Source organism: Erpetoichthys calabaricus, chromosome 11 (genome assembly GCF_900747795.2).
Source record: "Erpetoichthys calabaricus chromosome 11, fErpCal1.3, whole genome shotgun sequence".
NCBI classification, from domain to species: Eukaryota; Metazoa; Chordata; class Cladistia; order Polypteriformes; family Polypteridae; genus Erpetoichthys; species Erpetoichthys calabaricus.
Window position 1 is genome coordinate 80,408,663 of NC_041404.2, and position 24,120 is coordinate 80,432,782.

Sequence of the window (24,120 nt, forward strand, 5' to 3'; positions counted from 1 at the left end):
GATTTTGTTAAAAAATTATTCCACATATGATTAAAGAAATTCATATGTAATAAAAAAGCATGTCTGTTGTGACCAGTAGGGGGAATTGCAGAACCCCAAATCTCAAACACAACCACACAGACACAAGACTTCAGGGTAAATGTAAGGTTTATTATTAACAGTTACCTTACAAAAGGCTTCTTTATCAATATAGAACACCACAAGTATTAATTCTTTCACTTCTTCCTCTATTGCTGCTCCTCCTCTCATCTCCAGGCTCTGACTCACCCAGATGTGAGGGAGCAGCTCCTTGTAACCTTGATCCAAGAGTACTTCTGGTATCAGGGCACAGTGCAATGGAAGTACTTACAGGGCAAACATAAGTCCCAAAACCAAGTAGCACAGCTCCTAGCAGTGCCCCCTTACCCACTGGAGACCTGTCCTATGACACTACAATTCCCAGCATGCCCTGTGGGTATCTCCTGGTATAACTGACTCCAAGGTTGCAGCCATCTAGCAGTTTGGGGGAGTATGTAGCTTGACTACATTGTCTTCTCCTGTTCCTTAATTACATTGGCATCCCGACCAGGTAATGAATCATGCCCTGTCCTGGTGAGGATGCCAGCCCATGCCTGCCCTCCATTACACTATTCATAATGCTAAAATGGAGTAAATGTTCCAGAATACTGAATGACATACATGTACAGATATACTGTAGTACACAGATCAACACTTAAAACAGCATTAATGGGGACCCTTCACATAGCAACAATGAAAGGCAAGACATAAAAATTGATACACAAAATACCACACAAATAGTATGCTCAACATTTGTGAAAAAATGTAAACATCATATTTTAATGAAAAATCATAAAAGGGTAAACCATAAATAAATAGAAATAGACCAGGTCTGAAATAGGTTTTTTTTACATGTGAAAAAAACAGCATTTAATAATTTTTCATTTTATAATTATTGTATTGTGATAACGCAAAGAATGAGTAAAAAATCAACAGGTATAGGAAAATAAAGACTATGAGTAGAAAGCAGAGAAAATAAAGTATGAGCAAGATAATAAGAAATAGAAAACCACCAAAAAAGACAAAATGTAGATCAGAGAAAAATATTTATTAATTATATAGAATAAAAAATCAGTTGTGCAAAGTTTATGATTGAAAACAGCGTCATGCAAGTAAAGAGGATTGAGGAACGAATTATATTGCAAACACATTGCACTAAAAGTTTAGATAATAAACTTAATGAAGAATTGGTTAAAAATAAATATAAATAAGGTGGGACAAAAACAGTTGATTTTTATGTAATAATTGCATAACTAAAGGTGTTAGCAAGGTCAGCAGGGAGCACTCACCATGTGGTCTAAATAGGGTTCAGTCCTACAAGATCAATCAAATTAAGTTTGCCTGTGTCTAAAAGGAAAAAAAGAGCCAACACCAATGCTTTGCCATCCTGCAAACATCTAGGAAACTTGTGTTTTAAGTGGCTTTACTTATCACTGATCTCCACTAAGGTTTAATTTACAATGACATTTTTACTGTAACACCAGAAGTTTTCATGAGTCAGACAGGGTTCAAAAGCATTATTATTGGTTTCTTTTTTTTTGCACCATAAACAAAAACATATGTAACATTTTGATTAAAAATAAACATAAATGATGGACATTTATGTAATTATCTACATTGAAAATTACTTTAGAAACTGAATATTCTTAAATGTATATTTTTATAATCTTGCCATTTTTAAAGGTTAAAACATATTAGGAACACAGTACCACCATGGTCTAACTGATGGCATGGCATGTTGGCATGGATTACATATACTTCATGCAGCAGAAAGCAAGTGAGCCATTAAGTTTTAGAGGTGGCACTTTGCATAGCAAAATGAAACATGAACCAAGCTTAACCTATTTGTGCCTGGTGCTATCAACAAAGCAGCACTTTAGGGCTCTCCTGTGAAACACACAGTGCTCAATGTCTAGAGCAGAGTGCTCTATCATCACAAACTACTAACAGACATCCAGTTATGTATCACTGAAACTGCAGATCTCCAACTGCCATTATTCTCCCTGCTAATGCTTGCTAGGCAACTTGAACCAGCAGACCATCCTGCAAAATGTTGCAACTAAAGCCAATGTCCATTTACATGACTTCTAGTCAGATGGGATGTCATACCTGACAAATGAGTTGCTGATATTTTCACCCGAGTATGTCATATTACATGACTAGATATACGCAGACTACGTCAAATTACTGATGACTTCCACCATTGTTCCATATTTCCAAAGTGTCACAAGGACATCCTCTTTTTTTGATAGCCAGTAACATGCTGCCTGACAGAGGTGATGCCCATGCAAAGGCATTACAGTTAAGGTGAGTTCAGCCATAATCTCTGATATTTATTTTCTTTTTATTTATTGAGAGTTCGGACAAAATATCTGCCCTTTTTTCCCCTTTTTTTACATTCTGTCATGGCAAGTTAAACACACAGTACCAAGGAGACAGGCCCCTCTTCTGCTTGCAAGGTCCAAAACACCTGCATTCCTTATTCTTCATAGCTACATTATATGTGTTGTACTTTCAGATGAGCACTTATTGGTTGACACCTGTCATACACACAGAACTCACCCCTACAATGTAATCAAGAAGAGTCACAGAATGATTAGACTGAGTGGTGGGTATGTCAGACTAACCGATGGAAGCTTGCAGGAGCATACCACAACTGCCGCCAACTCACTAAGATTATGTAAATGAAAACAGCTATTGAAAATGAGGGGAAAGGCTGTATAATGTAACATGGCCTTAAAAAATAAGTTTGGTATTTTTGACGTCAAAGTTACCTTTCCACAATCATGCGCACCAGGGTCCCATTGCGAATAAAGCCTTAAAACGAACTGAATACATTGTTTGTTAAAGCCAAAAAATATCATTGAGTGTTGATCCGCATCTTAGGACTACACACAATTGCAAAACAGTATATCCATGTTGTTTTAAGAAGAAAAATGAAACAAAAAGCAAACAACTGTTGTGTAATTTAACCATTTTAATAAGAGACTGGTTGTGCACGTCACTTTGTCGTTTGGCTTCTTCTGTGGGATCTATCAAGGCCATGGGCGTGGATTCACCTCAGAACACCATCTCTAAGCACCATTACTGACACTGAATGCTGATGCCAGGATGTGAATTGCTGTCACTATTGTGAGGACTACTGGACAATAATAATTGAAAAAGTCACACTTAATATTGCCTTATGTAATTTCTCTATAAGGAAACTTATTTTGCTATTCTACAAAAATGTTGCCTGCTTCTCCTGGCAATAATGCACACATGTACTTCAGTGAGAGAGAATATTGAACATGCATATAGTATGAAATAAAAGACAAGAACTGAAGAGACATTATTGGCTTACATTTGTCCATCCATCCATTCATCCATCAATCGACCTTCCTAACCTGCTAATCTGAAGCAAGATCGTGGGGCACCTGAAGCCTGTCCCTAAAAGCATCGCATGCAAAGCAGGAACAATCCCTGGACAGGCACCAGTCCACTGCAGGACAAGCACACCCACATCCACACCCACACCCACACCCACACACACATACGTACATTAAGACCACTTTAGCAATTTAATCACGCTGAAGTTTAGTAAGTTCAGTACAAATGTTTTAGCATAGGCAGAGTGGGAGCACAGAGCTATTATTACTGTCTCAGAGCTCCAGGGTCAGTCTGAGTGTGAGTTTCATGGGCTATGTAAAATAACAACACAGAATGTAATGGGCAAAAAGTAGGTGCTCATATAATTTCAGCAAGCATCTGTCTGTTATTATAAGCCATGGCAGACCATGACCACCAAAGAGACAGAACTGCATAAGCAAAAGTATGATAAGCAGAATATAGGGTGGGGGGATTGCAGCTACAAGCACACAAGCGAGCAAGAAATACATCCTTACTTTAAAAAAATAGTCCAGTAATCTGTGCTAAAATGTACTGTATTACTTCCAGTTTACTTTTGTTGTCACAAGCATGCCTCAGAAATGCGGAAGACACATTTTCTTAAATTGAAAAGTATGCTACTTCATAATGAACATATTCAGTGATTTTTAAGGCTTTTTTCACAATGAAAACAAATACCAATAGCTCCATTATAAATCGTAAAAATGGGCTAGATATGTTTTAAAATTCTATAAAATATGCTTCACTTTAAAAAGTAATTTCTTGCGGCAAATTAATATATACCCTGGATGTGAAGAAATAACTGTTACTTTGAAAATATTGAACCTGTCATTTAAATAAAAACATTTTTGATAATGTTGATTTATCAGAATACCATCAGTGTGTTCATCTTCAGCCCATATTTCACCTCCTTAAACATTACACATTTTACCAATTTCTGAAAAAAAATGCAGTGAACAATCATGTGAAACTGTAGATAAGCCACACAGCATGTGAATAAGTAGTATACATACAGCTTAACAAAATAGTGAAATAACAACAACAACAACAACATTTATTTATATAGCACATTTTCATACAAAAAGTAGCTCAAAGTGCAAAAATAGAGCTCTTTGCCCTTAGAATCCTTATTAATAGCTGCAGAAGAGTTATAAAAAGTGATAAGAAAAAAGGAAACAGCAACATGTTAAGAGGTGAAAAAGTTGAAGAGGTAGCTCAGACTCAAAAATAACACCCACGCCCATAAGAGCAGATGTACTGTAGACAACAGAGAGGATATAGGCTTTTCTAAATGAAAAAAGTATGAGAGAGAACGAAAATGATAAGATAAAATAAAGAAGAAGAATAATCAGATCTATAAAAATACCAGTTGTGCTAAAGAAGAACAAAATGCTGGTCAAGAATTCAATACCAGAACAAAAGGGAGTAAATGTCCATGTGACTAGCCATCTCTACCTGCAATAACAGCTGACATTTGTAGTGGTGGATGTCTGTGTTACATAAATGAATTTTAGAACAGCAATAGGTTCACACATGTTGCTTACCTTGCTAGATCAGTCTTCCATGTTGCCACTGAAAAGCAGGATAGATTCCTTAACCTGCTTTGCATGTTCATCTGATGAAAAGTCAGTTGTAAACTAATGTGACCAACTACTGTAGAAGTTAAATATCTGTCACTGAGTGCCCATTAACATTAGGGGTTGACGAACAAGGGGGACATTCCTCTTTTTTAGGTTAATATTGGTAGCAGCCATAGCTTAGAAATAACTTAAGACAGTCCACGTTTGTTTTCTAGGAGAAAGACTATAAAGTACTAAACTATGGATGCAAATTCCAACATCATCTCACTGTGTGCTCCTAAGCAAGTACAGAAGCTTAACCTCCTTATCATGTTTTAACACTAAAATATAATAAAGGGGTTAGTAAATGGATGGACGAATTGTTTATATGTAGAGTTAATTGGTGAGGTGAGTTCTTCTAAATCCAAATGATGCCAGAGAATATAACTACATTACTGGCCAGCTGTTATGCTGACCACTTTAAAGCAAGCTTTTAGATACTGTAGCTAGGAGGAAATAAACTTTAATCCATTTTACTACTTGAAGTTTCAGCTAAAAATATTTCTACCATGAAACTCTTTGCAGGATGTTTAAGTCATTACATTGCTTCTCTTGAGCTAATTCGATATATGGCAACAACGATTGTAACCAGAATTATGAAATATGGCAGCAAAACTTTAGTCTTTAAGTTGCTATACTGGCTTCTATTTAAGTTGAGAAATAATCTGCAAATCCTCCTTTTCATTTATTTAATGTGTGTCCAAGCAGTTCTTATCACCCTAAAATAAAATGTTTTGCTTTTCCTTGTGCAATCAATACATGTCTTCATCACTGACATGTTACATACAACAGAGATAACCTAGCAAACTGGGAAACAGGTAAAAGTAATATGGGGCCAGGTCTAGACATATCAGTGTGAAGTTTTACAGAGCAAACATCCTGACCCTTTTATTGTCAACAGGGGAATTGTGGATGCCTTACTTTTCCTTGATCGACTCCCACAAATGCTGAAACAATATGCATATAATAAAAATTCCCCCACCCCAGATATCATAAACAATTCTGCATGTGATTTTGCATTCATTGGTTTGAATGCTGAATTTCTTTGGTGTTAGTGACACTTCATGCGTCACTCTTTTTGCTTGTTGCTTGGACTCTAGAATCACAGTGATGTATTCAAGCTTTACATCCAGTTGTAAAATACTCCTTAAATTTCACCTAGTCAGAATTAATATACTTGGAATTCCTTAATCATTGGAAGTGCTGACATTTCTTTTCAGTGGTCAACATTCTGGACACCCAATGTGTACAGACCTTTCTTATGTTTAATTTGTAGCAGGGCTACATAGTTAGTGTTGTTAAATGTCAGTTCTAAGTGCGTCTTGTTTCCATTGTCCCGTTTGCTGTTTATGTGTGTGTATCAGGAAATGCCGTCCCCGTAAAGGGGGACGGATGATGGAAGAAGACCACAGCCTCTAACCTGGAAAACACCTGTTCGCAATTAATCAATTACAGCCGTCACAAGGACTATTTAAGTAATTAGAAAGGGGAGCGAGGAGAAAGGAGACCATTCGTTTTCAACCACGTATCAACTTACTTGCTGTTTTTCCACATCGCGCCTTTGCACCAGTTTGTTTTTCATTTTGCCGGACTGCATTCATCCTTCATCTGCTGAGACCCTGGGGTCGATTCGCCATTCACCATACGCCGAGGAATCACGGTGAGGTTGTTCCATTTGAAGGAAAAATCAAATGACTCATTTACCACTAGTTCAGTCATCTGTATTCAGGACAGTTTTTATAACCGGACTCAAGTTCACAATCATTCAGTATATCATTCATTTTTGTTATTCGTGTTGTGTGTTATATGTTACAGGGGCAAGGGAGGGTTTTGTTGTATTTATATATGGTGGTGTCTCATTGTTGATGTGGTGGAGGATATTTATACTTATATATGTTTCTATTTTTGCATTTGTCTTGTGGTTTCATTTAATCAGTTTAATTTTACATCATCTGCTTTTTGCGTGCTTATTTTACACCGTCGATTGTGGGGAAAAAGTGTAATTTGTTAAGAGGTACAGCTTGATAGTTAGATTTATCTCAGTAAATTATCCAGGCCACAAGTCTTGGAGGTGTAGTTGCTGGCTGGGTAAGGGGTCGGCCGTTACAAATTGATCATGAAGGATAAATTCTTCTGATCGATAAGTAATCTCTCTACTGTCTTGCTATCTTACACAAAGTGACTCTCTGAATTCTCTGTTACAATTCAGTCCACGGAGGCATTTTATTTTGTCTTCAGTGTCTATGACTGGTCAAACCTTTGATTGTCCATGACAGATATCCTGTTACAATGGAATTCTGCAGTTCAGCCTGGTACGCAAAGCGAGAACAAATCTCTGACGACATTGTTCACTAGTATTAGAAATTAAATGTTACCACATACTTTACTTTGTAGTTTTTGCTATCCACGTGGAATTGGATGTGAAAAAAGTAGCATGAACTATAAAGCACAAATGTTGGAAATTTGTTTATTTGGCACACAGAAGCTCATTTTTTGCCATTCACCAAGTGAGCACCTTTGAATACGTCTTTCAGGTTTAAGACTTTTGCATTACCGATTGTTGAATCATAAAAGGCTTACCCTCACTTTACCTTAAGAAGTGAATCATTTGTTCTTACAGAATGTACATTAATATCAAAAGCTATAAGTCCTCTTGATGTTCCTAAGATAATGAAAATTAATGTGGAGGAAAAATTGAAGTTATACTGCACCCAGACTATCTACCAATATTAAATATTCATTATTTTAGCAAAGCAGAGTTTTATTAAATTTACTGGTAAGTTGTTCATATATTTCTAATAATTTGTCAATTATTATGATTGACTTTTACTATTTCTTTCCCTTTTTATTTTCTTCTTGATGACCAATGTTGACACTTATCATCATTGCCTGTTTGCCTACTACCAGTTTTTTCCACCATAGCACACCGTAAAATGCCATATATTGTGTTTTATTGTATTATGCTCCATTGAAGTTCATCCTAATGGTAATGTGGTCTAGTGGCTGAAGCACTGAATGTTAAACCTACACTTTGCTGGTCCAGTCCCCATTGACTCCCTATGACCCTGTAAATGTCACTTTAGCTTCAGTCTCCAACTGTAAATAAAAAAACACACAGAAATAAGAGATGATCACTACAGAAAGGCCCTTAGTAAAATAAACGTTTTCTAACTATACTTTAATTACGCACAGATTTCTGAACTTGTACAAGAAAATATGCTATTTAAGAATAAATGGTGATTGAATAAAAACTCTCTAAGACCAACTCACTTCCATTTAATTTACAGAAGCAGATGTAATTCATGTTTCTGTTATCAATGATCATCTGTCATTAGTGTGGAGCTAATTTACAGTTAGTGGTGCAAAATCTCAGATCTAAATCCTTGAGCTGACAGTAAAATAGAACGTTGTGACAGGAATTAGGTGAGTTCATTATATTTCTTTAACTCAAATTGAATAGTTCTGGCTTTGCCCAGACATGAAAAAGAGCATGTTATTTGTTTCAAACATTAACTAAAACTACAATTAAATAAATAATCAATGAGATGGGGTTTTCATGTTACAATCAACAGTACCCCTTCTAAAATATTCATCAGCTTGAACCAAAATGTTTTCTGTAAAAAGCAGTGCTTCCATAAATAATGCAAGAAACATTCAGGAATGGCAACCCCTGCAGGTGAAGTGGTGTTGAAATAGGTCCTTTTGGACACAGAAGGCCTTTGAATACTACAATCCAAAAGTAGAACCTTGGCAGTTAAGTAAAGTATAGATCAACTTTTTCAAAGAGGTTATTTTTACCTAGGAGTGTGGAGGCGTAGGTACTGTTATAGAAACACACTCAAAGGAGTACAAGAATGAGAAGAGGAGAACAGTGGGCAGAGATGAATGAAAGAAAAGCCTGTTCCTATCAGTTTAAAAAAATCAGCAGATTAAAAGCTAAATAAGATCAGATCCTACAACAGCAGGTTTACAGAAGTCTACAAAAACCTTGAAAGACAATAATATACCTAACCTGAAAAAGAGGAAGAAAAGACACCCATTAAAAACAAATAGCTAATTCAATTATTCAATTCCTGAGCTTAAGAAAATAATCACATCCATATTCTTAACATTTGGGTGAGGACACAATAACATGACAAACATCTCATCTCTAATCAAAGGAAGAAACAAAAGGCGACCCCTCATTAAATAGAAATGTCTACATGGGCAGCAAAACTTCACACCAAGTAACCTATAAAGTACAAAAGTATACAATTGCCATCTTAATCAAGAACATTCTCTCCAAGCTAATGTTTCTGCAGTTTACATCCCCAGTAAAAGATCTTCAAAAGAATTTTACTTGTCAAACCAGCCATGTTCTGTATCAAACCACAATGTGCCACCAAAAACAAAATGGCATCTTGGAAATGAGACCACCTCTAAAAATGCAAATAATTTCTAATTATATACAACTTCCAACTAATTTTCATACCAGCAAGACTAGATACTTGAAGTTATGTATTACAATACTGTCTGTACACTAGGCCATGTCTAATGAAACTGAAGAGTGTCTACTGAAAACTGATGGATGTTTGTTCTTTCCTGGACTCTGTACAAATTAAAATAGGCATTTCAGCATGTGCTTTCTTAACAGAGAATATGGAATATGAAGTACAGAAAACATACTAGAGTACAGCATAGACACCTGATCTGTCTTTTAAAATAAGGAATAGAAACCTCTGCTATAGTCAGCAGGAGCCTTGGTGAGGAAGCATGTACTTTTAGGAGCAGTACACTTGGGCTGAAGAGTTTTACCTTGCTCCTCAATTTAAAAGATAAGGAATGTGAATCCATAAGTCATGCAGGTCATGTGTTTCTCTCTTTAATTCCTTCTGACACATTCATTTTCTTATCCCTCTTTTTCCACAGAGCTATTCATTCAAGATCCTTTTGTGGGCTGCTAACAGTATACTAGCAAATAGCTTTCACAGAATGTCTTTGCTGAATGTCAGGCAGAATTGACTCTTGGCTTCCATGTAGAAGCTGAGAGTCAGTGCCTGAACTGAGACTCATGTGCACTGTACCAGATTTAAATAGGGCTTTGGGACAGTGCCTGACAAAACCAATCAACATTTTTTTAAGTGTGCGCGAAATATTGTGTGGGGGAGGGCAAATCAAATGGCTGCAGATGGCGCACCATTAAAGAAAGTAAGCAGCCAAACCAGTCTGCCTTTCTGTGCTCACATAATTTCATCATATCCAATAGGCCAGGACTGGTTATTTTTTACATCCAAACAGAAATTGACACAGTCAAGAAGATGACAAGATCCAGCAGACATCTTCTAAAAATGAGCAGCCAATGAGAACAGCTTCAGATGGCAAAATACCAGGTTGAGTAAACAGCTATGTTTCTCATTAAAAAGTCACCACACTTTCAGCACAATTCCTCCATCCTTTTCATAGTGTTGGAGTGCCATGTTGCAATAAGCAGTACAAACTGGCAGTGCAAAGACTCTTGAAGTCATAAACATGCTGCCCAGTGGTATGGTAAGTACAGTTTACATATTAGGCTATAAGTAGGCACAATACAATGGTGTGTTATCTGAATGTAGTTTTTGACATGTAAAAATATGGCAGTAAACACTATGTTCCTAGTATACTGTGTCCAGAAATTTCCCAAGCAAAACACAAAACACATTGTCCTTTCATATATAGCCAGCTAGAAGCAACAAATTCAGAGTAAAAAATCGCACGCATACAGATTATCACAATCACCATGAACAAAAAAACTAAGAAAGTAAAGTACACCTTCTAAATATAACCTTATATAACACACGGCACAGAGAAAAAAAACAGAACAACTGCACACATGCTGTATACATAAAGGCACACACTTCATCTAAACGTGTACAATGACACCAATGTCTAAACACGGTGCAAAAAAGCTGATTTCATTTAAGCACAAGCACAGTCCCATTGTGACACACACATGCTGGAGTATGCAACCAATGAATAAAGCAAACAGATTCATTGATTATACTACAACCACAACTGCATTCATAGTCACAAATGTGTAAACAAATAAGCACACAACAGATAAGCACACTAGCAAGAACAAGGTGATTCACACCTAATTTTCACAAAGTTAAAATTCACACAAAAAATCAGTTATCTACACACTGACACACTAGCAGACACAGCACACACATTTTGGCAGTCACTGATATTGATGCAGGCGTGTACACAAGCAAGCGCACAATTAAGGCACACAGCAACATAACTCACATACACTATACATACATACTGTCAGCAGCAAACAGTGCCAGATCCCTGAAGATAAGTGAGCCCAGAAACATCATAAGCACAAATGAACACACATATTGCTCACCTCAGACATATTGAGGCATTTTGATTGGTTCACATTAACACCGACATTTGCCCATTTAAAAAAAATCTTGATACATATACACTTAGGCATTCCACCTACACAAACATACAACATCATGACATACTCAGAGACTGACCTCAGTACCCTGACACAGACAGGCCCTTCATGCACTCACATACACATTTACGCAAGAACCCACTCTGTCACACAGATATACACCCACAGAGGACTGGCCTCTTTGCCACGAAACACGGGCACTCTATAAATAAACACAGGAGTTACCTCTGACAACTTGCTCACAGACACACACACTGATAAGCCATTTGCACCCATCCACACACTGCCACACACATACACATGAATACAGGAGTCCACCCTGACAATGGCACCTACTGTCACAGAAGCACAGCTCTTTACTCAGAAACACACAAATGACACTCAGGAATACAGACACACACATCCAGAAACTCTGTCATGAGACACTATGAAACACTCGTACACATATACATGAAAACAGGAACCCACACTGACAGTAAAACCCATTGTCCCACACATAGAGAACTATGTACTGTATATCCATAATGACACTCATGCACATTGCCACATAAGTACATGCTGGCAGAGCTGTGTACCCTGGCACACCCACACTGACAATGTAGCATGCACTGACACCTGCAGACAATGCCACACATACACACATCTGCATACATATGGGTGCACACATTCGTTTGCTCATAACGCTGCCACAAACAAACACACACACACTGGCAGTCATCTATACCCTGACACACACTGTCACACACGCACACACACTGGAGAACACACCTACTTGTATGCATGGGTAAAGGTGCCCTCACTGACGTTTACATCCCCTTCCATCCACGCGCACACAGCAACAACGCACACACTGACAGCACTGAACCCTGATAAAAACACAGACATGTCCATTGAGACTCGCGTGCACGCAGCCAAAAACACACGCCCACTGACAGGCCTCTGGACCCTGACACACACCGTGAAAGACACGCACACGTGCGCACACGGACGTTCGACTAAAAGGGGGTCTGCCCAAAAGTGGGTACACTCTGATTCACACAACCATCACTGACAAGGCTCAATAAGCCAAATGATGGGGGCACATCATCGTGTGACACACTCACACACACCCTGCTTCATAGGGGCACATCACTGTGTGACACTCGCACACACCCTGCCTCGCTGTCAGTGCTTCTCTCACCCACTGCAGCTGCACAGGCAGCCTCAAGGTATGCACACGAGACCCGAGGGCGGCTCCTGGCATCTTGTTCACTGACACGACGCGACTGATGTGCAGCACACACAGGTGTAGGGAGGACGAAAAGGACGCTCTACCTACCTTTAACCTGCGTCTCGTACTCCGCCAGGATGGCTTTCTCCCGCTTCAGCTTGGCGTGGGAAGACATGCTGAGTGTACCGAAGGTGTCGTTCAGGTGACGGCTTGTCACTGCGCACACGCCGTCTCTCCAAGTGCCCGCGTTCGGCTGTAGCTGCCACTCGCATGCGTTTCTATGGCTGCAGTGCTCGGTGCTGCACTGTAGTGCGCTGGGCTGGCTGCTCGAAACACAAAACTGGAGCCTCAAGTGAATTACCGCTTGGGAGCAGGCTGACCGGAGCGCCCTTTCTTATCCTCGCGTGCACGTTCCACTAAAATGGGCAGTTGATAAATGTATTCTTATTCTAATATTTCAGCTGGATATCTTTGTTTTCCATCAGAGCTCTCTTCAGGCTGCGGTGCTCCGTCCGTGAGTGGTGACGAAAAGTGCGCGGCAGGCACCGCACCGAATGACCGCTGCTTTCATTTCGTTCGTCGGATGTTCACGGATAAACTACTATACCGCTGAATATTTAGTTGTTTGCAAAATTATGGAAAATCAGTTTATGAATAAAAAATAAAACGACAACCTTCAGAACTCGTCAGTTTTAGAACTGTTTGATGTAAGGAGAATCTTTAAAATTCACCACGAAGGAGTATAAATCCCAAAGGCTTTGAATAATTCACTGAAGTAGACGACTGTGGCTTTCCTAGAAGGGTTAGGAAAAGCAGAGGAAATAATGCCTTTCAGCACGGAGTGGCCACGACTATTAGCTGTTCTTCATACACCTTAAGAAACAAAGAGAGAAATGAATTAGAACGGCAGAATTCAAGTGTTTTTTCAGTTTTTGTCAAGAATATAAACTATGACTAGTACCACTCCAACACTGTGTGGCGCTGGCACTGAGTTACTGCTGAAGTCTATTAAGAGGCTACAAAGCCGATTTCTTTGGAAGGTATGGATGTTATTGAGCTCTTCTCATGTATTAGGCAACAGGCTGGGAAAGAGCATTGCAGTTACAGGATTATATAGCCCTCGGGCCAAAAACAGACACCGTTTATTCTTCACAGAAACAGAGAGGTTTATATGCAAATATACATCCATTCTCAAATCTGCTTGATCCATTGCAGAGTGGTTTTGGAGCCAGAGCATATCCTAGCATTTTTGGGTGTATGGTTGAAAAAAAGTCTTGGACAGTGCACAATTAAGAATTTTACTGTAGAGAAAACAAAAATGGCTGCTGCAGACATAAAGCTTGGAATATAAACTGAACACTCCTGGAGCACCTAGAAAAGAGAAATTGTGTTCAATTAAATGAAACAGATTTCTGCACACTATGACAGAAAGATCAGTGTCCAGAACTGGTGTCTAAAACTGTTTCCTGCTAAATCAGCAAGATCAGCAATGTTAAATAAACTCTTAAAGTAACCATTAAATGTGTTGATATGAAGGTGTTTTTCCAGTTGTACATTTTAAGTGATAACTGAACACTGGTGGTTTTGCTATGTTCTAAGAGAGAGCGAAAAATGGTGCCCGTTCTATAAGAAAAGCTGCCATTTCTCATGTCACTGAAAAAGAGCTCTCTCTCTCCTATATGACAGGCAGAAAGTGATTCCTGATTACCAAAAAAGGAAATAGGGCGTAATTCATTGAGAAACAGATCTCTGTCCTATGAGACAGACAATCTTTGTTCACTCTTCACTAAAATAGAAACAGTGCATTTTTTTCTGAGAAACTGCATGCTGATCACTGGTAGACATATAACTTCATAACTAAAAAACAAATATAAGTTTAGCAGCACCTTCCCCTTCCCCACAGAGCTAAGTGTCTAATGAGAGACTGAACCCTGTCCTATACGAATACCATAAAAGACAAATTTGCAGAAAGAATGACAGACACTAACTGTTCATCATAAAAGGCACAATGCACCATCCATTGAGAAACAGCTTCCTCTGTTGAAATAGACAGACACAGACCCTTCTTCGATGAGGTATGTGCTCATTTACAGACAGTGGCAGCCAAAAGTGTCATTATCAGTTTACAGAGAAAGTAGGATATCAGATGTAAGTGTACACGGAGCCTGCAACAATAATAAATTCATTTTTAGTGTTTATTTTAAAAATCAGTTTAAGATTTGTTTTAATCCATATAAGGTATAAATGTAATCCATAATGTTTAACCCTTTCATAGAGTGCATATCTGTTGCAAGTCACATAATTGCTATATATATAAAATTGGTATTTATTTATATATGTATATAATGTATATATACATACACACACAAGGTATATGTATACAGTATACAGTTACAGTATATAAACTGTGGCACGCGGCTGGGGGTGGTACCCAGCTGGGACGCCCAGGAGGACCGGAGGAGGGCTTGCGCCTCCTCCAGACCACAAGGGGGCGACCGCCCTGGTTGCTTTGGGAACCACGGGTACAGAGCTTTGAAGCTCAGCCCTGTAGGGGCCCGTGGTCACCGCCAGGAGGTGCCCCGATGCCTACGGAGCCCTGGACCTCAGCACTTTTGCCACACCCGGAAGTGCTGGGGGGAAGAGGAGCAGGGACACCCGGAGTGCTTCCGGGTGTGGAGCCAGTACTTCCGCCACACTGGGGAGTGCCGGTGGAAGCTCATCGGAAGACACCTGGAGCACATCCAGGTGTGTATAAAAGGGGCCACCTCCCTCCATTCGATGGCTGGAGTCGGGTGGAAGAGGACAGAGCTCGGAGGAGAGGAGTGGAGGCAGACCAGAAGAGAGAAAGGCATTGTATTGAGGGCCTGGACTTTGGGGTGATTGGTGCTGCGGCACTGGGTTGTGCGTGTTCACCTTTGTAAATATAGTGTATAATAAATGTGTTGTGGTGCATGTACTGATGTCTGCCTGTCTGTGTCCGGGCTGTTACCCACAATACATATATAATACATACATATATATATATATATATTCACATACATAAATATATATAAATATATATATACAGTATATATACATATATATATATATTTGCAGTTGGAGATCCACAAAGGGAGAAAAAAACGAATCACGTATCATAAAATAGTTTTATTCCTGAGCTTTCAACCCCTGTCAGGGGTCTTCATCAGAGGATAATGCTTAGACTTACAAGAATCAAAGGCAATATATAGCAACACATTCAGTGGGGGGGGGGGGGTGGGTGGAGGTGACTAAGTCCGTATGATCAAAGGGGGGGGGGGGGGGTGTATCATTAAATTAAAGTGCATATGTCCTTCTTAAGTTGGCATATGCTGGGTTTATGTCCAAGTGTCTGTTGATGGCATTTTCATCTGATAGCCAAGACTCGGCCAACTCTCTGGCGCTTTTTGTACTGGCCTTAAATTTTACTTTCACGTTGTCCCAGTTGAATGTGTGTCCTGTCGATTTAGTATGTGCATATATCAAAGATAGTGCGTCCTTTCTTCTGACGGCGTTGCGATGTTCCTGTACACGTGTTGAGATTTTTTTTGACGTTTGTCCTATGTATACAGCTGAGCAAGAATTGCATGGAATACTATAAACTGCGTTTCGTGTTTCGGCTGTCGATTTCTTGTTTTTAGCATTAAACAGGACCATGCGCAGATTGTTGGTGGGTTTATGTGCTATTTTGATGCCCCACTTGGTCAGGGTGCGTGCCGTGCCTTCTGACACATTATGGTGGTACGGGAGTGAATGCCAGGTGGGGTGGGGGTTCTGATTTACGTCGCTTGTATGCTGATTCCTTTGGCGCCTGCTGTGTAGACTCCGATTAATGAATGATTTTGAGTATCCGTTCGAGGTGAAAAGTTGAAACAGATAGCTTCTCTCATTAATTTTTGTTTCCTTGGTATTACAATGAGTGTGGACTCGTTTAAATAGGGTTTTCACGCAGCTCCGTTTATGAGATACCGGGTGATTGCTGGCGTAGTGTAGAATCTTGTCTGCGTGGCATTGTTTACGGTAAACACTTGTGGTCAAGGTGGCGTCACTATTTCTTTTGATGTAAATGTCCAGGAAATTGATGTGTCGATTATTTTCTTTTTCCATTGTGAACTGGATTGCAGGGAATATTGTGTTAATATGATTGAAGAATTCATTCAGCTGGCTCTTTCTTAATATGACGAATGTGTCGTCTACATAGCGTATCCAAATTTTGGGTGTAATCTGGGATAAAGCTATGTTTTCAAATCGTTGCATTACCAGTTCAGCTAGGAGTCCCGATAACGGTGATCCCATCGGCATGCCTTCTTTCTGTGTGTAATACTTGCCGTTGAAATGAAAGTGCGTTTTTTGGCAAAGTGATATTAGGTGCATTAAGTCTTTGATGGACATGATACGTGATTCGTTTTTTCTCCCTTTGTGGATCTCCAACTGCAAATATGCAAACCGTATCACAGACCTTCTCTTCCATTCGTACAACCTTCGGGCACGAAGCCCTCCAATGCATTAGACGATGGGAAACTTCGGCAATCCGTGAAGCGCACAGCTATGAAAAACTCTTCTTCCTCCACAGTTGCATCAGGCACGATGTAACTCCGAGATGCCTACGATTCAAGCCACCAACGAACACCCCAAAAATGTCAACCATCATGCAACAGTTTACTAAACGAGTTTTGTATGAACTCATCACGGAAACACACCGCCAACGAAACTTTTACCGATCTGTAATTATGGAGCAACACGCTAAACTAATCACAACATGTGGACAAACGGTTACGGAGGAATGGACAAAAAGGATCCAGGACACCGCTTCCAAAAACCGTATTTCTAAACGAAACACACTCAACAAAAAATGGGGTAAACTCACTGGAAATCAATATATGAACAACCCCCAACCCGGAGTACACAACCTATCCAAAAGACGGCTCTCCACGACAGAACACAATATTCTCTCCAGAGGATTAAAATTCAATTATAAGGACGCATCTAACATGAACTTCCTCGGTTCGTTAGAACATATCTTAGCAACTGAAAAAATACCAACAGAACAGGCACAAGAAATAAGATGCAACGTCGCCAGCCAGCTACACACAAGACAACCAACCACACGTATTCTGGCAAGTGAACAGAAAGTTTTAAGATCTTTACGGAATGACAACAGCATTATTATTACACCAGCTGACAAAGGAGGCGCAACTGTTATCCTAGACAGAGAACAATACACCACAGCTATAGAAGAAATGCTTTCAGACACTAATACTTATCAACAGCTAAATAACGACCCAACAAAAACCACACAGAATAAAATAAACTATACTCTGACAAAACTCCGAAATGGTAACCGCCTGGATGTACAGAACTTGCACAAAATGAAATCCAATGATGCTAACTGCCCGGAATTTTATGGACTCCCAAAAATACACAAAATACCACTAAAATACAGACCAGTGGTTAGCCTAATAGGCGGACCATCATACAACTTGTCAAAAAGACTTTTCCAACTACTTAAACATTTATCGGACGACTCCGATTATTCTGTCAACAGCGCGGAGTCGGCATTACAGCGCTTGAATGACGTATCCATCGCCGAGGACGAGATCATGGTCTCGTTTGATGTTATATCGCTATACACCATGATCCCGATCCAACTGGCCACAGAAACATTATTAATGAAACTGGATAGTGACCCCACCATAGAGACAAGAACCAAACTGTCCATCAAAGACTTAATGCACCTAATATCACTTTGCCAAAAAACGCACTTTCATTTCAACGGCAAGTATTACACACAGAAAGAAGGCATGCCGATGGGATCACCGTTATCGGGACTCCTAGCTGAACTGGTAATGCAACGATTTGAAAACATAGCTTTATCCCAGATTACACCCAAAATTTGGATACGCTATGTAGACGACACATTCGTCATATTAAGAAAGAACCAGCTGAATGAATTCTTTAATCATATTAGCACAATATTCCCTGCAATCCAGTTCACAATGGAAAAAGAAAATAATCGACACATCAATTTCCTGGACATTTACATCAAAAGAAATAGTGACGCCACCCTGACCACAAGTGTTTACCGTAAACAATGCCACGCAGACAAGATTCTACACTACGCCAGCAATCACCCGGTATCTCATAAACGGAGCTGCGTGAAAACCCTATTTAAACGAGTCCACACTCATTGTAATACCAAGGAAACAAAAAATTAATGAGAGACGCTATCTGTTTCAACTTTTCACCTCGAACGGATACTCAAAATCATTCATTAATCGGAGTCTACACAGCAGGCGCCAAAGGAATCAGCATACAAGCGACGTAAATCAGAACCCCCACCCCACCTGGCATTCACTCCCGTACCACCATAATGTGTCAGAAGGCACGGCACGCACCCTGACCAAGTGGGGGCATCAAAATAGCACATAAACCCACCAACAATCTGCGCACGGTCCTGTTTAATGCTAAAAACAAGAAATCGACAGCCGAAACACGAAACGCAGTTTATAGTATTCCATGCAATTCTTGCTCAGCTGTATACATAGGACAAACGTCAAAAAAAAATCTCAACACGTGTACAGGAACATCGCAACGCCGTCAGAAGAAAGGACGCACTATCTTTGATATATGCACATACTAAATCGACAGGACACACATTCAACTGGGACAACGTGAAAGTAAAATTTAAGGCCAGTACAAAAAGCGCCAGAGAGTTGGCCGAGTCTTGGCTATCAGATGAAAATGCCATCAACAGACACTTGGACATAAACCCAGCATATGCCAACTTAAGAAGGACATATGCACTTTAATTTAATGATACACCCCCCCCCCCCCCCCCCCCTTTGATCATACGGACTTAGTCACCTCCACCCACCCCCCACTGAATGTGTTGCTATATATTGCCTTTGATTCTTGTAAGTCTAAGCATTATCCTCTGATGAAGACCCCTGACAGGGGTTGAAAGCTCAGGAATAAAACTATTTTATGATACGTGATTCGTTTTTTCTCCCTTTGTGGATCTCCAACTGCAAATATGCAAACCGTATCACAGACCTTCTCTTCCATATATATATATATATATATATATATATATCCTTCCATTATCCAACCCGCTATATCCTAACCACAGGGTCACGGGGGTCTGCTGGAGCCAATCCCAGCCAACACAGGGCGCAAGGCAGGAAACAAACCCCGGGCAGGGCGCCAGCCCACCGCAGGGCACTCACACAAACACACCCACACACCAAGCACACACTAGGGACAATTTAGAATCGCCAATGCACCTAACCTGCATATCTTTGGACTGTGGGAGGAAACCGGAGCACCCCCACGCAGACACGGGGAGAACATGCAAACTCCACGCAGGGAGGACCAAGGAAGTGAACCCGGGTCTCCTAACTGCGAGTAGGCAGCGCTACCCACTGCACCACCATACCACCCATTATATATATATAAAATAAAAATAATCTTTTTGCAGCTAACATTTGACCACAGATCAGGCTACTGTTTACCAGTAAAGCATCCTTGAAAGACAGCTGTCTAATCTCTTTCTCTGTGGCATTGCTTCATCAGTGTTCAAGCCTTTATGACAAGAAGAATTACTTGCTGCAGCTTGCTCACTTTTCTTAATTCAGCTGTTCACAAATCCATAGACTTTGTGAATCGTGTCTGTGCTACCAGGTGTAGACACCTGGCAGAATGATTATCTGGTCTTGATGAACAGGACTGAGTGACTCAGTTATATAGCTATCAGACCAACCAAACTCTAGAGCCTCAGACTCAAACATTGCTGCTGCACTCCAGGTAAAGGATACTGGTAGATATTTTTAAATGACTTCCATCTTTAAAATGGACACTAAATCAAAAAAAAAATGGGGAGTGTTGAAAGACTAGGGTCATTCTCAGCAGACCTTTCCCTTAGATTAAAAAATTAGTTCAGACTCTTAATGCTCAAGAAAGAACACGCAAGTCTGATATTTTCATATAAAGTTCAGAAATGTCTTGCTTCACCCACTGTGTAAGGTGCTGGGGAACAAGAAACATATCCCACAGCCAAAAAGTAAAGCAGACTTACTGTGCTTACTAATTCCAGACTTAAAATCACATGGTAATATGGTTTGATATATGCAAGCTGGAATATAGGAGGGCAGAACTAGACAGGAGCTAAAACCTCAGTTTGAGGGACAAGCATTTTAAGCAGCCAGCTACCAAGATTCAGACTTGAGAAATACAGTCTTAATGAATGTGCAACACTTGGGTAAACTTATATATTAAATGATTGCTACATCAGTCGTGGAAATTCCATAGTCTGGGTTTAATTCACTCAAATGTATAAAGTTTCATCTTGACTGGATGTGGGATCAGCACCTTATGGGAAGACTAACACATAAAGGAATGATGCAGTCCATTTGGGCATGGACTCCACAACCTGACTGCAGACTGATACAGCTATATGAGCTATAAACTGATGAAACATGAAAACCCTATAGTCTGAATGTACACTAAGAAAGTTTTTTGAGTAGCAGTCTAAATTGACCTAACGGCTTGAAGACAGACTGTTCCTTCCATATAAGATGCACATTAACTGGCTATTGGCTTGAGAGAATATCAATGGACTGATTAAAATTGTACATGATGAAGTCTAACTGGACCCCATACTTTGCTTGTAGATTGATTCAGATCTATGATGCACAGTCAGGTTTAGATGTGGATAACTTATCAAGTGAATGTAAGCAGATTCAAATGTGCAAAATGCAGCCTGATTGGTTATGGATTCAGTACTCTAGCAGTGGACTAATCCATAGGATACAGCCTTAGAGAAACTCACAACATGGGGGTGGACTAATAGAGCTGTACTATGCTCAGTTTGGCTTATCATGTATCTCCTATAGCTGGAAGTTGATAGATCTAGCTGTGGAAGATGTACAGTAACCTGACTGGATGTAGATCGCACAGCCTCATGGTGAATTGATCCATCTATAAATGACATAGTCTAAACTGACCCAGCAACACAAAGGTAAATTGATACAGATGTCTGGTATCTAGACTTGTTAGATACCATTAGGAGAGAGAGGGAAAGCAGACTGTTTGAACTACTGTGATGGACTGGCACCCTGTCAAGGGTTTGTTCCTGCCTTGCACCCTGTGCTAGCTGGGATAGGCTCCAGCTGACCCCCGCAGCCCCGTTCAGGACTAAGTGGATTAGAAAAAGATTGACAGACTGCTTGAGCTATACAAGGTGCAGCTTGAGTGTTAATATATGACTTCAATGGTCAATCAATGAACTGAACTCTCTGTGCATAATACATCCTTACTGAAAACTGCAGCTTGCTCTTAGACTGAAACAATTTTTTAGTGTTAATTCAGCTGGACAAGGTGATCCTGTAGTCTAAAAATATGCTATTCCTTTTGTGAAAAGTGCTGCCTGAATGGATGAGAAGATGAAACCTAATAGTAGGCTGGTCAATCTGTACACTGTAGAATCTGACCGGGCAATACAAGATGAAACAAGATTGTTGCAGATGTGTAGTGTTCAGACTTGACTGTCATGTTGAATCTTAAGTTTGAAAATTGACTGAACCAGCTGTGTAAAATGCAGCCTAGCTCATTTTGGATTTGGGTTTAATAATCTGGCAGCAGAATGATTCATCTTTCAAATATTTGAATTGGATGGCATGGGTGTTGACTGATAATCGTGCGATGCCTATTCTCCTATAGACATAGCAATGCTATAGTAAGAAAGTAGATTGATCCCACTATGTAACATGCTGCCTGAGTATGGACTTGAAATTTTAATGGTCAACTGAGGCAGCTTTCCATGTAATAGCTCAGCTGGGACACATACAAATCTGGTTGTATGAGAGTCCAAAATTGGACAGCTACAGAAACCCTGCAGTCTTTATGTAGAACATTCCAGCTCTGTGAGAAGGAGCCTGACTAGACATGTAAATCTCAGAAAAGAGGAAAAGCTCTACATCTGCACTTAAAGCAATCATACCAAACACAAAATCCTCATCTTATTGGCCAAGTGAAAAGGCTTGTCAGACATGGCTGATTTATAGTCTAAGGGTTGACTGATCCACCTAGGTGAAATACAGTTTGACTGCACACTTACCTAACTGCCGGATGTGTGAGATACAATCAATATGAAGATGTGGTTACAGTCCAGGAGTCAGGTAATCTAGGCCAGCACAACTATCATACAGTGGTGGAAACTTAACTGTATGGCCTGCTTAAGTACTGTAGGTGTGACAATAATGAACCTTGTGTATTTCTGTCAGACTTTCAATTAGCTGCACTAACCCAATCTATGACAAGCAAGGCATTTGCAAGTATTACATTTGCAAGTCTTGCAGGTTTGTTGTAGTCTGTCATCCTTCAGATATGTGATTAGTACTGCAGGAAAAAAATATGAATCTAGAGACTTTGGTTTTGTATCTCTCTAAACTTATTTACACCGGGGTGGGTCTTCATTGTGGCCTGCAGAAATAGAGTTCCTATAGTGCTAGACAAAACTATAAAATCTGTCAGGGTCCCCCAGTGGACTCTTATTTCATCATAAGCCAGTTTAGCCAGAATTGCTAGGTTCCCCTTTTCGCCCTTCCCTCAGCTGTTTCCTTACCTTTGTTTCATATATCTTTCTTTTTGGATCAACAGGGTTCCCATAGAATGTCCAAAATCCTTTAACAATATGGACCAAAGTAGCCGTTTGCCAACGTGCTGCTATCACCTGTTCACTGCAATTTCTCCTCAGCACACATCAGGCCCATTTCCTGTCCCAAATCTCCAAGCATAGAATGCAAACCTTAAAGAAAAACAAACAAAATTGTCGTCTGCTGGACAAGAAATCCAGTGAGATGCTCTGAGACAGGAGCCAAGCTTGCTGTGAAGTCAGCAGGCCCCCGGCAAGCAGGGAGATGATGCTCGCAGCTGCCGCTGTTCTGTGTCTTGTTGGAACAGGGCTGTTCTGCTCCCCCTCTGTGTGTTAAAGCGCGAGTCAAGCGAGAGGCCACGCCTCCCCCCTCTAGCCTTCCTCTTGTTAAGCCACTACTTTCTCTCTGCTTCTTTCACACCCCCCTTTAACCGCACCACTTTCTTTATTGCATCTTCTTTTTTCCCCTGCTTCTTTAGATCCGTCTCATTTTGGTCTTTGTGTTTTTCATTTTTTGGATAAGAACTCACCGTTTTATTTTTATTTTTCTCACTCACTCATACACTCACTCCTGCAATTTAGCAAGTATGATCAAGCTTTGTAGTTCTGTAAAGACAAGTAAGATTCAAAAGGCTCTGGTGCTGTTAACTCTTTGCAGACTATTTCTAGAGAACTTATGTTGCAACACATACTTACAACAGCCTATCAATCTGTATATTTATAGCTCCTTACACTACCAGCTCTTTTTAAAAAT

The 24,120-nt window shown here is 40.0% G+C and overlaps 1 protein-coding gene across 2 annotated transcripts in view; it reads right to left on the minus strand.

Moving 5' to 3' along the window:
• arhgap4b (Rho GTPase activating protein 4b) overlaps nucleotides 1–23,691 on the minus strand; it is an 87,807-nt gene extending 64,116 nt beyond the window's left edge. For both annotated transcript variants that reach the window (XM_051933638.1, XM_028813404.2), the window contains exons 1-2: nucleotides 23,337–23,691; nucleotides 12,806–13,570 (exon numbers count right to left, since the gene is read on the minus strand). In XM_051933638.1, the coding sequence (XP_051789598.1) occupies nucleotides 12,806–12,872 (67 nt within the window). In that variant the 5' untranslated portion in view covers nucleotides 12,873–13,570; nucleotides 23,337–23,691. The remainder of the gene's footprint in view (nucleotides 1–12,805; nucleotides 13,571–23,336) is intronic.
• Between the last annotated feature and the right edge of the window lie 429 nt (nucleotides 23,692–24,120).